This window comes from Anser brachyrhynchus (genome assembly GCF_964034855.1).
Source record: "Anser brachyrhynchus genome assembly, chromosome: 1".
In the NCBI taxonomy this organism is placed as follows: Eukaryota; Metazoa; Chordata; class Aves; order Anseriformes; family Anatidae; genus Anser; species Anser brachyrhynchus.
The window spans coordinates 176,058,549-176,073,874 of record NC_137694.1 but is presented as its reverse complement, the minus strand read 5'-3'; the positions used below and the strand labels follow the sequence as shown (position 1 = coordinate 176,073,874).

At 34.9% G+C, this 15,326-nt stretch overlaps 1 protein-coding gene across 3 annotated transcripts in view; it reads right to left on the bottom strand.

The window, feature by feature from the left end:
* Positions 1 to 15,326, bottom strand: part of DIAPH3 (diaphanous related formin 3) — a 239,336-nt gene that overhangs the window by 72,902 nt on the left and 151,108 nt on the right. For all 3 annotated transcript variants that reach the window (XM_080575719.1, XM_080575717.1, XM_080575718.1), the window contains 2 exons: positions 9,704 to 9,868; positions 5,897 to 6,032 (listed from right to left, as the gene is read on the bottom strand). In XM_080575719.1, coding sequence (XP_080431845.1) covers positions 5,897 to 6,032; positions 9,704 to 9,868 — 301 coding nt within the window. The remainder of the gene's footprint in view (positions 1 to 5,896; positions 6,033 to 9,703; positions 9,869 to 15,326) is intronic.

Here is a 15,326-nt window from a genome sequence, read left to right as displayed (position 1 = left end):
TCTTCACAGCTAAAGTGGTCCTGGAGAATAAATCTCAATAGCAAAAAAGTTACCTCAGGAATCCTCTTGGTGAAGAGGATCCATCTGAGAATCAGTGAAAGCAGTCAGGGGACAACTAGAAAGAGTTATCATCACTAGGGAGAAATTGAGATGAAGGGAGCACATGAAATTCTGAAAGGGGGAACTCCCTAGAAAGCCCTTACACAAAATACTTGTTAGATACTAATATACCCTCAGGATTTCTTCATACATAGCATTACAACATATTTTGCCTACTTCACAGTAAATTTCATTGCAAAAGACATACCTACCTAACTCTGTAAAATCCAGCAATAATCCTACTGTTGTCCAGAACTTGTGGTTTGGGGGAAAATAGCCCCACAAACATATTAAAAAAAAAAAAAACAAAAACAGATTATGAACACGTTAAAAATCACTGATGATGTTTTAGTTGTTATGGAACAGAAGCAGATCTTTATAATCTGCAACATTTTCAGTCCTTCACTCCCCTTCGAGGGAAGGAATACTATTAAGAACTATTGATTCTCCTCTCTCAATGAGATAAAATTAATAAAATTGAGGCCTTATGAACTTGATCTTCAGACGGGAAATAGGGCCTTTGGGGGTACCTATTAATATAGGTAGTTCTGTTGTTTTATTTCAAAAGCAAGCATTTTATCTGATGGAATCAGAATTTTAATTACTTAATTATGTTTACTATTTTCATTGTTTATACTGTCAGTGCTGTCCATGGTGCCTTTTTGTTTTCCAAACGGTACATAAGTTGTGAAATACGAATGTTTTCATTAGTTAGCAGAGAGTAATAAAGTAAATGTTTGAAGAATCAAAACCTAAAACACTCCTCACAAGTCTGTGAAAAGTAGACTTCTTTTTTCCCCCAAACAGATAAACAATATAAAAGCTCTGCAAAAAGAAATGCTGCAAAATTGGCTGCAGATTAAGTATAACTGACTAAATAACTGAAACATGGATTTAAAACCAGTTAGCTGTGATAGAAGTGAAACTGAGTAACAACTCTGAAAACAAACTAAGCATCAGATTTCCAATCTAGAATGTTAAGATCATTTTGGCATCACTTCATTGCTTTCGCATAAGAAAGGGCATCCTTTGTAAATAATCACTGATTAAAGTGGCTTGTAACTTAAATAGTATTCAAAGTAAGACACAATGAGGATGCCACAATGATGGAGTTCTCAATTACGTTACAATAAATTTAGCTCGTGTTATCACAGTTACAGGATTCTTTACACTGTGATAAGATCAAAATAATTGATTGGTATGCTTTCTACTGAGAATCTGAACAGCACAAGAAAGTATGTATCTGAATTTTAATGGTACGCAGAGAAGTGGCATTTACATAAAGATCCCCCTCCACTGGTTATTTACCTTCGGAACAACACTATGGGATAGTTTGAACTGGCTTCACAAAAGGAAGTAAAGCAATCTTATTGACAAAGCATCTCATGATGAATACCACTTGGTATCCCAGAGGGTATTTAGAGGGCAGATTTTATTACCATAAATTTCAAAATATCAAATATCATCATTGCTTGAATGTTCAAAATTTTTACTGGATTGCATATACTTTTCAAGTTAGGATGGAGCTGAGAGGAAAATCTGAAACTCATTTTTATTATGTAAACTTAAGACTTAGCCTCTTATAACAATGAACCATTTAAGCTGTGATAATTAGGCTGCATAAGCATCACTATCTAAAACGTAAAGTAGAGATGCAGAATTTTAATAAACTACAATTTACAAGGATTTGGATCTGACATTAGGTTAAGCTTCAAGTCTCAAAAAAAACATTTATAAGAGAATAAGTCAAGCAATTCCACATAAATAACAAAAAACTATGGTCTTATTAGTAGAGGTTCAAATTTATATTATAAAGTCTACCTATATTTTCAGCATATTCATGAAATACTAGATATATTTTACTATTTAGAATATATTGATATATTTATAATTGAAATATAAAAAACACGAAATCTTTATGAAAGCTTATCAGACACTATCTGTATTTATGTAATTTTAGAAAATGACCATATCAATGCTGAACTTGGTGTAACAGTATTTCAAAGGCACTCTGATGCAGAGGTATGGATGACAGCATATAAGCTATCATCTAGATGCCCAAGTTGTCACATGTATATCAAAGGAAGAAAAAGGCTAAGGAAGATGATTCGAGTTCATGAGAAGGCTAGCATATTTTCCGACCTCCTCAGTTTCCATGTTTGCATTGCCAATTACTAGTGATGAAACTATTGTATTCACTCAGAAGGGAAATAATATTATTTTCCTGAAGATAAAAATCAGAAGTTACCTTAAATTTGGGATCATCATCCTTTTGGGTTAATATGATCTATATAGTGCTAGACAAACCTGGTGTCATACAGTCCTAGTGTGTTATATGAAACTTACTGACTCAACTAACATAATGCAGATAAAATCCATATTTCTCTCTCTCTCTCTCTCTCTCTCTAAAATCTTAGTTTTGTTGTTGTTCTTTTTTGTTTGTTTGTTTTTTCCTGAATGCAAAAAAGTCAGCAATACCTCCCAAACACCTATTTTTTTATGGTTACTTATACAAGACATGAATCACCTCATGCAGCAGAAGGTAACACCATTGGCAACAAAATCCTACTCTTCAAATTACTTTTAAAAGCAGATGAAAGTTGAAGAAATCTAAAGGAAGGAACAAAGGAGAATCTAGGACAGGTTAAATGTCTATGTTGTAAACAAGACCAGTGGTTAACAAAACAAGGTTAGGATGGTGATATAAATCCAGTTTAAGCACTGGATAGCAGTGCAGATCCTGAAAGTTATGGGGTAAATTTGAAAGCAGGAGCTCCAGAACTGTAAACAAGTCACTAATTAATGGTCATTGGAAAAAAAACATAAACTCAAACTGGGGAAAGACTGCTCTAACATGTGAGAAAAGAAGCAGCAAAGCAAGGAAAAAAATCCAGATGAAGGGAGTGCTGTGGCCTGGGGGAGTAACAACACCTGAAGGATTTTGCATCGTGTAATCTAGGGATAAGAGAACAAGGGTTGGGAACTGTCTAGAAACTAAGTGATCTAAGAGGCTAAGATCTCAGACTGGAAGTTGGGAGGGGAAGAGATGAGAAGATAGAAGAGAAGAAAAATATACCCACTTCAGTTCTAGCTTCCCTTGCTAAAGAGGTCTTGAGTTTGGTCATGTAATCTTGTCAACTATCAATGGTAGCCATCATTATTACCTATACAAAATCAAATCCATGGGTTTTTATACTTACATAAAATTTAGGGCACAAATGTTAAGGACTGACTGCTTGATTATGTAGTGATAGTGATTGATAGCAATAACGAATTTGTAGTGATAATGAAAAATAATGTCTAAATTATTAGCATAACCAGAGCTGTTAATGGTTGTCAGACTAATATATATTTTTTTGAAGTTTAACAGAAACAGTTAAGAAAGTCAGGACTGGCATATAACTAAATGATACATACACAGGTATCCCTAACCTTTCTGTCATTTTCAGTTAAAAAGTAATGTTATTGAAAAATAAAGAGTGGAGATGCAGAGTATACTGTGATCTGTTCAATGAAAAAGATACCTTGAAGAATTGGTCAATACATATAAACTATTCTCTATAGAATATATATATTATACAATATAATATATATTATAATATATACACATTATAATATACATACTATTAAGTGTGCATATAATATACAGTATAAATTATATATAGTGTATATACAGTATATATAGTATGTTTATTATGTATATTATATATATCATGTATATATTATATATTTATTCTGTATGCATCTATTTGAATCCAAGAAAATATTTCCTGAAATGGTGACATTAAGAAATTTTGATTAGCTTCATTCACACAATATTTGAAATAATGTACCTATAAATCCAACATCTGATCTAGAATCACTGTAAAGAGACAATATGAAGCAAAAAAACAGTTACTCAACATTGTCACCTTCCAAATGAGAATGTTTGAGTGTTTTGACAGAGGGAGAACCTGGTTATATGTTTGCCAGCAGGTCACATGTAAACATTTTGTGAGTGATTTACGGAGAAGACTTAGTCTTTCAATGAACTATCTATAGCTAGGAAAAGAGAAGAAAAAAGTAGTACATTTTTTTTTGAAAGTCTATGCTACTTTTCTTAGTAAGCATGGTTGTAATAAGAATACCAAAGTAAAAACAAACAAAAATACAACCTCCCCCCTCCAAGCTCCCACTTTGCACATTGTTGCTGTACTTGCTGACAAATCTATGTACCGAAAGTGCTTTCCACTCCAAGAATTTGGGTTCTCTAATAGACTTGTTAATTAACAATTCAATGTAAAAAGCACAAGAAGCCTTACAAAGACCTCTGCAGAACAACGCAGCAACAGCCAATTTAGTGACTATCAGATCTAATACACTTATAGCTTCAGGTGACCTTAATATCATCTTTTACTATCTTTTGCTGTTTAGTTGAGGGACCTTAAGTGGTTGCTAACAAGGGCAAGAAATCTCTTTCTGTATGTTTATATGATCTAATAAAAACAAAACCAAACAACAAAACAACAACAACAAAAACTACTAACAGACAAAGCAGCTATTTACTCAATGTCTTAGCTGATTTGTGGATGATAACTAGTTCAAAGCCACATTAGTTGAAGCAGTAGGTTTAGCTACCATAGGGCTATATATATACATGTGGGCATATGACTCAGAAGTCTGTAACATTAGCATCTGTTTTACAGAAGCAGGAAAATAGGAAGGACAGGACTGGGGAGGAACTTTAGTTTACCCAAAAGGACTATCAATTATACATCCAAAGCAGTATCAGTCGTTCATACAACATGTCTGAGAGATGAGTATCTAACCACTTCCAACTGCACATGAATACAGACATCAGTTTTACCCTTCTTCTAGTCTTCTGGACAATCTTCTGTGAGCTTTACAAAGATTGTCACTGATAGTTTCCCGATTGGGTCTTGATTTTACTTCTAAAGAATTAAAACTTCTGTGTTCAGAGAACAGCCTCTTGGTTTCCATCTTAATATAAAGCTTTAGTCTCACACCTCAAGACTGCCTACTGTGGATATTAGTGAAACGTGAAAGAGACAGATAATCATTTATGCCAAAGGTGCCAACCAGGGTTTGAGTGGGAAACTGTTAACAAGAGCTGCTCAGAAAAAAAAATATGAAAGTAGCTCATGATAATTTACAGAGTAAGTCATATATCATTCTGAATGATTCCAGAAACTCAGTCTAAGGTAAAATATAGCAGTATAGAGAATCATCAGACATCTTCTTTAGTAACAGAAATTCACAGTGTCTGTGGTCTCTTGGTACAAAAACAACACAGCATAAATGAATAACTTTAAAAATGTATGACAGAGGTTTCTTTGAAGGTGTTTCAACAGGGACCTGTTGAAATAACAATTGACATACTCAAAGAAGAATCCATAGTACGTCAGGAAGGGCTTATTCTCATATAGGAACAAAAATGAATATGTAACCCTGGTTAAAAGAAATAAAATGACTTTATGCTTTGGAGAGCATCAGTTCTCAGGTAACATAACAGATTCTCAGCATAACTGAATTTATACTTGGTCGCACAAGATTCAATATGTTCTAATGGAAAAATATTAAGCAACATTATGAGTTCTAAAATACCTTGAGGAAATCAGATAAGCTAGAGAAGCTTGTTAACAAACCAAAATTTAAGAATCTCTTTGACATAAGCTTTAACCATTGAAAAGCAATGATTTATTCTGTCTTTTCTCCATAGCACATTTAGATTAAATAAATAGCAGCCTTGCTTCCTGTAAAATGCTGGATAAAATGAGTTGTTTTCTACATTACTCACCTGTTTTCATTTCTAACAAACGCTTTTTCTTTTGTTGCCTCTCTTGTTTTTCTTTTTCTGCTTTCTCCTTAGCTATTTTAGCACGCCTCTGTTTTTCTTCTGCTTCTCTCCTTCTCATATTATCCTTTACTGCTTGCTGTGGGAAAAAAAAAAAAAGGGTTCCATTAAAACTGAAGTCTTACCAAAAAGAAAGATGAATCTTAAAAACAAAAACACAGCTTAAAAACCACATCTAACTAACCTTAATTTATAGCCAAATAAATATTTTGCATTCCACATATAGCACATTTTATTCAGAAAAGTAAGCAAATTCAGAACAAGGACGTTAAAAGCATACTAATTAGCCCCAAATAGGGATTATAAATTCAGCAAGAAATACAGCTTAAGAATACACATTAATGCAGGAAGAAGTCAAAATATCTAAACAACCTGTTTTACTTGTAGTTCTAAAACAGTTTCAACATTTATTCTTACTCATGCTGCTCCTACACCAAAAAAAAAAAAAAATTGCTTCTGTGACTTAGCAGTGTATTTTTCTTATTTTTATCTACATATGCATTATTTCAGTGGGTTTATAAGTTCTTGTTTTCTGGTTAATAGCCATACAATGCTGTTTATTTTGAATCATAAATAAGCACTCCAAAGGTTCTAATAATGTCATAATAGAACTGAGAGTTTCAGAGACTTTAAATAATTATTTTGGATATTCAGACACTAAGCAAAAAAAAAAAAAACCAATAATTTTTAAAAAAAGCATTTTTAAGATAACCTTTCCATGATTTTAATAGCAGCCCCGTACGCTGGTAAATTCTCAGTGAATTACTGTGGCTTACATCAGTGCAACATTGCTGGAATATGCATGCCGATACACATGCTCAAATCTTCCTAAGTTCTTCACCCATTTTTTGGATCTGGACAGCTCAATGTGCTCTAGATTTGGCGGTCACAGAGTATAAATGTTAGGTTTTGTGAAGTGCACTCCAACATTAGCTATGAACCTGAAATCTATGTTTCCAGATTTAAACATACTTAGTTTTCATGAACTGAAAACTCAAAAAGCATCATAAGGAGATGAAATTGTATTTAAATTGTCAACTTTGCTTGACAACAAGAATGACATAACTTCACCTTCCCACACCTATCAGTGACTTAAGTAATCTTTTCATTTTGGACTTTAAGAATTGAATAACTGTTTAGCACTAAGTTTAAACATCTTTTGAGCTAAGCTTCCAAGATGCCAAACACCGTCCATTTCTGTCAGTAATCAAAACCAATGCTAAACAATTCTGAAAATCAAACCTCAGGTGTCTCACGCTAGGCATCTCAAAAATCTTTTCGAAAAAGACTCAAACCTGAGCAGCTACTCAATATTTTGTTTAGTGTCATTGAATGATAAGTGGTTTCATGCCTTATCTACACACCCTTTTCATATAGCCTTCAAACTGTGCTCTGCAAGACAGAATTATTAATTTTCCTCAAGGTTTCTCCTATCATGCTCATCAATAAAATCTAACTGTTTCAAAGCATTAATGAATCTATCTTTATAACACTGCTGTGAAGTAGGAGGTTAGTATTGGTGCTAGTTTTACAGACACAGAAAAGTATGGGAAAATAGAGATACAGAGAAATAGAGCACAACCATTACTTTGTGTCTCCAATTCAAGACGAAACTGAGCATTTAGCATTCTTATTCCACAGCATTTAAATGGGAGTTGTGGCTTAAACATTAGAAATTAAATTAACACAACTATTTCATAACATTTAGCATTTTTGGAATTGGACTCCTGTGTTTCAAATTAGGAACTGAGCAAGTTAGGAAAATATAATCAATGTCCATATTTGAAAAATCAGGTGCACAGAATCACAGAATAATTTAGGTTGGAAAAGACCCTTAAGATCATCAAGTCCAACCATCAACTTAACCTACCAGGTCTCACTGCTAAACCTTGTTCCTCAGTGCCACGTCTACACATCTCTTAAATACCTCCAGGGAAGGTGACTCCACCACTTCCCTGGGAAGCCTGTTCCTATGCTTGACCACCCTCTCCATGAAGAAATTCTTCCTATTATCCAATCTAAATCTCCCCAGCACAACTTGAGACCATCTCCTTGCATCCTATCACTTGTCACCTGAGAAAAATGACCCTCTTCATTGTAATCCTCTTTCAGATCTTTGTAGTGAGTGACAAGGTCTCCTCTCAGCTGCCTCCTCTCCAGACTAAACAACGCCAGTTCCCTTATATGTCTTGTTTTCTACTCCTTGCACCAGCTTTGTTGCTCTTCTCTGCCAATGCTTTATCTACACAATCTGTTCTTACTGCCCCCCCCCAACTTTACCAGACTGAATATACTTATAAATATCCAAGACAGTGATCCCCACTCATCCTAAACAAGAACTCTAAAAAAGTATTTCAAACCTTCTTAAAATTGTTTGGGTATTTTAAACTGAGGGATATACCAGTCTTGAGTATGTATTCTGAAGCGTATCATTAAGTTAATCATCCTTCTTCCAGAAGAACTATACTGACAACAGTAAAAGAACTTCCAATATTTTTTAGAGAACAGCTGATTATCCTGAAATTTGCCAAGAAGACTGTTCATAGCCATATATAATAAGCCTCAAATGTTTAAAGAAATACTCTGGTGAGAAATTCCTACTTCACTTTTCAGAAAAGACTTCTGTTAAAACTCTGAAATCATATTTTGGTAGAACAAAAATAATAATAAAAAACAAACCTACAAAATAGAAAACAAACCTAAAAAATATTTTTAATATTAAAAAACACCTACTATTAATATTTATAAACACAATGAAAATGTGTTTGGACTCAAAAAAATACCTAAAGAAAATTTCAGATTTCCAAAAAACTTAACGCTTTTATAATGAGCTAGTACTTGTGAATGTTTGTATATTTGTTTGTATATAATGCTTGCAGATTGATGTCCTGTGATAGAAGACTGAACCAATCTCAGTGTCTATGACTATTTTAGATAACTCTAAGGCAAAAGTCCCCTAACTGACAGTGACTTTGAATTATGCTTTTGACAGCATTCTGAGCTCTATACATAAAAAAAGCCATTTAACAATAGCCTAATGTCTGTTTCTCAAACATAATACAAACACTAGAAGTAATAAAATAATTCTTAGCTACCTATCCCCAAAAGATCACACTTTTAGAAGGCAAAAGAAGTAAGCATTTCAAATGTATAAAAAATAAAATCCGAGATAATCTATTGTCAGATAAATTAAGGGTCCTTAGAAACAGACTAAGTTTGAGAAAATATGCTATATTTTAAGCCAGGATAAGGAGATTTGATTTTGCTTAGCAGGGAACCTGATTACATATGTAAACCTTAACACTGATCAAGTGCTGCAGGCAGAAAAAAGATAAATAAAATAAAGTCTTGGATGTGGATTTCATATGGGAGAAGCATGCATAGAATGACTGTTAAAAGGTTTATTTTTAAATAAATAACAAGCATCCTTTAAAAAGAAAACACAGGTGTATTTAAGAAAGGTGGAGTTCCAGATTTTCCCCTGTCTGGATATACATACATGTAAGAGGTTCTGTATTAAATTACATTAATGGCTATTAAGAATTTCCATTTCTATCAAAAACAATCCACAAATTATAATTCAAAATCTCATTCTCCTAACTTTGTAGAATGTAGGATGTGCAAAGTAAAATTTCTGTTACAAGCATCAGATGCCATCAAAGAGAGAGAAAACTATTTTTAGTTTGTTCAATAATGTTTGTACAAAAATAATTTCTAAGAAATGTTAGGGATTAAATAAACAGACTGTACCATGAACATCATCCTGAAGTTGTTTAAGTCAGTTAAGAACTCCTCCACAGAAACTTTCTTCAGATCGATGGCATAATATCCCATCACGTTCTGATACAACTTTTCCATGTTCTCATGCATCCTTGAGAGTTTCTGAAAATCTTCTTTGGCATGAACTAGAAAGCTGTACGCTGCTGTTAAGGCTGCAAGAATTCTCAGTAAATCCAGTCAAATCCACAGTTTTTAACTTAACATAGATCTGTGTTTCATATACATTTTCCATTTGCATTAAATAAAGTGTCAAGATAATTCCTTCCATGTCATATACATCTCCTAGTATTTTCTGCTTACATGAGCGCTCTAAATAAATCAGGGCGTTTCCGTCAAATTTTCTCTGCCACTTTTTATTTAAAGATTATTTTGCTAGCAGGTAATTTAATATGAAATGTATGGGACTAGTCTAACTTCAAGCACCTGTTTTTGTTTGTTTGTTTGTTTTTAAATATTGCTGTCTCGTTGAAAGTAAAGGTTTAGGTATATAACTAAACAACAATATTACTATATTTACACTTCAAAAATCTTCCAAACCAACCAACCAAATAATAATAGTAATAATAATTCTACCTTTAGATGAATCTAAAAATATAGTCTCCAAATCTGTTGGAGAAAGCTACTCAAGTGCATTCTCTTTCTCTCTCTTCCCCTAGTTCTCCAGAAACTAATTTGAAGTTTCATTTAAACACATACGTACTATTATTTTTAAGGTCAAACACATAATTTTGGTTTAGGTAAATTAGAGCCTCAGAACATATTTTTAAAATATACTCACATTAAAATAAAGAAATTATTTAATTTGATTAGAACTAGTATCTAACTTCACTGAAACGTATGCCATTTTAACACATACATAAAAGCAAGATGGTATTTAGGTAGATATCAATAACTAACCTGAATATTTTATCATATCAAGAAACACTAATTCTTACTTAAAACAGAGTAAAACCAGAAATTTTAATAAACAATAGTATTAAAAATATAAAATAAAATAAAAACATAAAAGATAAAAACCTCATCCTAACAGCTTTCTAAAATGTAGCAACAGCAATGCATCCATTTCTGTTTCTGGTGGCTACAGCAGGTATTTATGCCTTCCAAGACTATTTGCAATGTCAATACAATTTAATTAAATTAAGTGGAAAACAACAGAACTATTTCTACAAGAGATAGGCAATTTATAAAAAGCACCAAAATACTGCATAACATAAATGAAATCAAATAAAAAACAAACACGTTTATTCAAGACTTGATTATATAGTTGACAAAGTAGAAGCTCAAAGAAGAAATACTGTGTGTAGGTTTTCCTTATGTAGGACAATTTCATAAAGTGTTTAATGGAATGTCAGCTAAACAAATATGTATGTTCGCTTATTTTCAAGCTGCAGGAAAGGGTGTACAAGATAAGAAATGACAATTTTACCTTTTTCTCCCATTGCCCCCATCAATTATTGTAAAAGAGAATTTATTGTGTATGTGTAAGCCCAGCTTAAACGTCTCTATGCTAACACACATAGTATGGGGAATAAACAAGAGGAGTTAGAGATGTATGCAGGCCTGCAGGGCTGTGACCCCATTGGCATTACGGAGACATGGTGGAATGGCTTCCACGACTGGAGTGTTAGGATGGAAGGATACAGGATCTTTAGGAAGGACATGAAGGGGAGGTGAGGAGGGGGTATCACCCTCTTATGTCAATGAGCATCTGGAGTGCATGGAGCTCTGCCTGGGGATGGATGAGGAACTGACAGAGAGCTAACGGGTCAGGATTAAGGGGAGAGCAGGGACAGGTGACATTATAGTGCAGTCTGTTACAGGCCACCTGATCAGGAAGAACAAGCGGATGAGGCCCTCTGTAGATAAACAGAAGCAGCCTCACATTCACAGGCCCTGGTCCTCATGGGGATCTTCAACCACCCCAAAATCTGTTGCAGGGACAGCACAGCAGGGTACAGGCAATCCAGTAGGTTCCTGGAATGCGCTGATGATAACTTCCTTCTCCAAGTGATAGAGGGACCAATGAGGAAAGGTGCTGTGCTGGACCTCATTCTCACCAACAAGGAGGGGCTGGTGGGGAATATGAAGCTAAAGGGCAGCCTTAAAATGACAGATCATGAAATGGTACATTTAGCATACTGAGAGCAGCCAGGATGGAGCACAGCAAGCTTGCTACCCTGGGCTTTGGGAGACCAGACTTTGGCCTCTTCAGGGATCTGCTTCATGGAGTGCCATGGACAAAGCCCTTCATGGAGTACCATGGGACAAAGCCCTGGAGGGAGGAGAGGCCCGAGGAAACTGGTTAATATTCAAGGATCACCTCCTCCAAGCTGAGGAGTGATGCATGCCAACAAAGAGGTCCAGAGAAGGGCCATGAAGACAATCAGAAGGCTAGAACACCTCTTCTTTGCAGATAGGCTGAGAGAGTTGGGGTTGTTCAGCCTGGAGAAGAGAAGGCTCTAGGGAGACCTCATTGCAGCCTTCTAGTACCTAAAGGGGAGCTACAAGAAAGCTGGAGAGGGACTTCTTACCATGAAATTAGTGAAAGGACATGGAGTAATGGTTTTAAACTAAAAGAGGGTAGATTTAGATAAGACATAGGAAGAAATTCTTTACTCAGAGGGTGGTGAGGCACTGGAATGGGTTGCCCAGAGAAGCTGTGGATGCCCCATCCCTGGAGGTGTTCAAGGCCAGGCTGGATGGGGCTTTGGGCAACCTGGTCTGATGGAAGGTGTCCCTGCCCATGGCAGGGGGTTGGAACTGGGTGATCTTTAAGATCCCTTCCAAGTAAAACCATTCTGTGATTCTGTGTCCATAAAGTATACAGCTAATAGTTTTCTTCTCATGATTTAGAATCTATGCCAGAAAATCATGCGATATTGTTCTCAGGCACAATATTCAAATTAGTCACTATGATGGCTATTAGCTGGGTCTGTAAGGGCCAGAGCAGTCTCCACTATGATAGTCTTGTAGAAAAGGACTGACATAGCCTAGATTTCTATGATTTTTCATCTTCCATCATCCCCCAACCACTTAATATCAGACTTCTGCTTCTCTTCTGCTGACAAGGTTCTTCCCTCTTTATCCAATATAAGCTTTTCCTTGTTTCTATCTACTTCTCAAGATGAAGCTTGTAAGCAGCTTCAAACTGCCTGTGCTGACTGGCTGGCAATACCTCAAAGGAAATTGACACTGCTGGCCCACTTGTTCTTCCATATTAATTTGTATACGTCTCCTTTACTTAGTTTCCAAGGTGCACAAAGGTTACAGAAAACTAAAGCTTTCAGAGATGTGTTCCTTTAAAATTATTAAGGATGTTAAAAAGTTATTGGTGGGACAGCAAGTAAAGTGGATGAGAGATTAAGAAAGAACAGATGCCCGAATATTAAGAAAAAAAGGATTATGAAAAAAAAGGCATGGCACAAGCACACATTACGACCATTAAAACCAACCAAACAAAAAAAAGTCAGTGGTTTAAAAAAATGCAATAATGGAAAACAGTAAAATTAATGTTAAGTCAAACTAGAAAAATAGTTTTAATTCTGAATTATTTTTGATCCTATAATTTAGGATACTTATACATAACTCTTCAATCATTAACAGAACTTAGGTAGAAGTAAATTATGCCTTGCAATTTTGCGCTTGTTTATTTCTGTAGAGCGGAAGGGTAAAGGAAAACCAGGTAATTTTGTTTTGTTGTCAGTAGGTATAAATGCCATGCATCAAGCATGCCAGTAGGTTTCTTTAATCTTCTAGGAATGTAAAAAATCATACCCCAAAAAAAGTTAAAATTATCAATAAAAGGTATACTTGATGTTATAAATGAATGATATGTCACTATACACTAACAAGGAAACTTTGAGAAGAAATTTTTGTGACTAAAGTTACAGCTGTACTAACAGAGTCACAGAATGGTTTGGGTTGGAAGGGACCCTTAAGGATCATCTATTTCCAACCCCATCCCATGGACAGGGACACCTTCCACTAGAGTCCATATAAAGTGCTTAGATTAAATGATTAGAACTGACTCCCCTTGAATATGTGTTGCACAATTTTAAACTCAAAATACACTATTTGAGAAAGATGTGCTACTATGCAGTATTTCAACCCCTGACAAAATGAATTCTGAGATTTTTATTTTCCATGTGGTGTGTTACGGGATACCCTAAGCTCTTGACATTCTACAGAGACTATGCTTCAATTTAGGTATTTTTAATAAGTCCTCTTCCTTTTTTCCTTAAATACAGCTTTTGTTAGCCAGCACTAGCTAAACTGGAGACAACAGGGAATACTACTGAGCACAGCAATCCCAACTGTAATTATTATGAACAGGTTGATATATATGCATTATCAGCTACACAATTCATTGGCTTTGGATGAATGAAGACAGAAGTACAGCAGAGCTGCAACACAGGTGGGAAGAAAAGGAAATCAAAAAGTTAGTTATTTGTTAACTTTGTGAAGTGGCTTCACTTCATGGACTGCCTTTTTTTCACTCATGGGACTACAGATCATCATTCTGCTCATTAATAGAAGAGGAAAACAATGAAGGGCTGAAATGAGTAATATATGTAGCAAAATTTCAAACTGCTGTATGTTTGGTCTTGCATATTCACAGCAGTTCTTTTCATGGTGGATTGCCTGTCTTAAGTTTATACTGATTTTAATATATTGTACTATGTAAAATACTAATATAGTGTATGGTATCAAGACACGTAAAAGCAGCTGTTATTCTACAGCAGATAATGAATGATGTTAAGCATGCCAAACATTTCCTCATAAGACCCCATATTTGCTACATGTCATTTTTTCACAAACTAACCTATGCATTAGGTGTAGAAAATCCAAAAAGGAATATGATTCTGCATAAGAACAAAAGATTAACAGGTGCATAGATGCTGCATATATTTTATCAGAATTTCAAAATGGAACTGAGACTGCCACTACCCAGGCCAGCAATAGTCTCTATAAAAACAAAGTAAACTTTTCAAAGGTTGGTGTAAGTAGACTTTGAGGTCACTTCCAACCAGAATTTCAACTTTTTTAAAGGCCGAAGGGTGTGAATTTTGCAGGGTTCCAGTTAGAATTTTCCACATGAAGTTCTTGGGAAAATAGCTGCAATTATCTGAACAATACATGGCACAGAGACTTCAATTAATACGAATAGCAAGGTTCAACAGTAGAATTCCTTATCTGAATATAATAGTTCAAGAAAGGCATGAAAAGCTCTTTACAGGACAGAATGGTTGAGGCTGGAAGATACCTCTGGATATCATCTAGTCCAACCTCTTCCGCTCAAAACGTGGGATGAATTAGAACAGGCTGCTTAAGATCTTGTCCAAGCAGGCTCTGAGTACGTCCAAGGGTACAGACTCTACAACTTCTCTGGACAACGAGTACCAGTGTTCAATCACCCTTACAGTAAAATTTTCCTCCCACTTCTGTTTAAAAAAAACTTCCTGAATTTTGTTTTATGTCCATTGCTTCTTGTTCTCTCACTGGACACCACTGAAAATATTCTGCCTCTGTCATCTTGACTTCTTCCCATCAGATATTTATATACATAGGTAATATCCTCCTTGAGCTCTCTTGT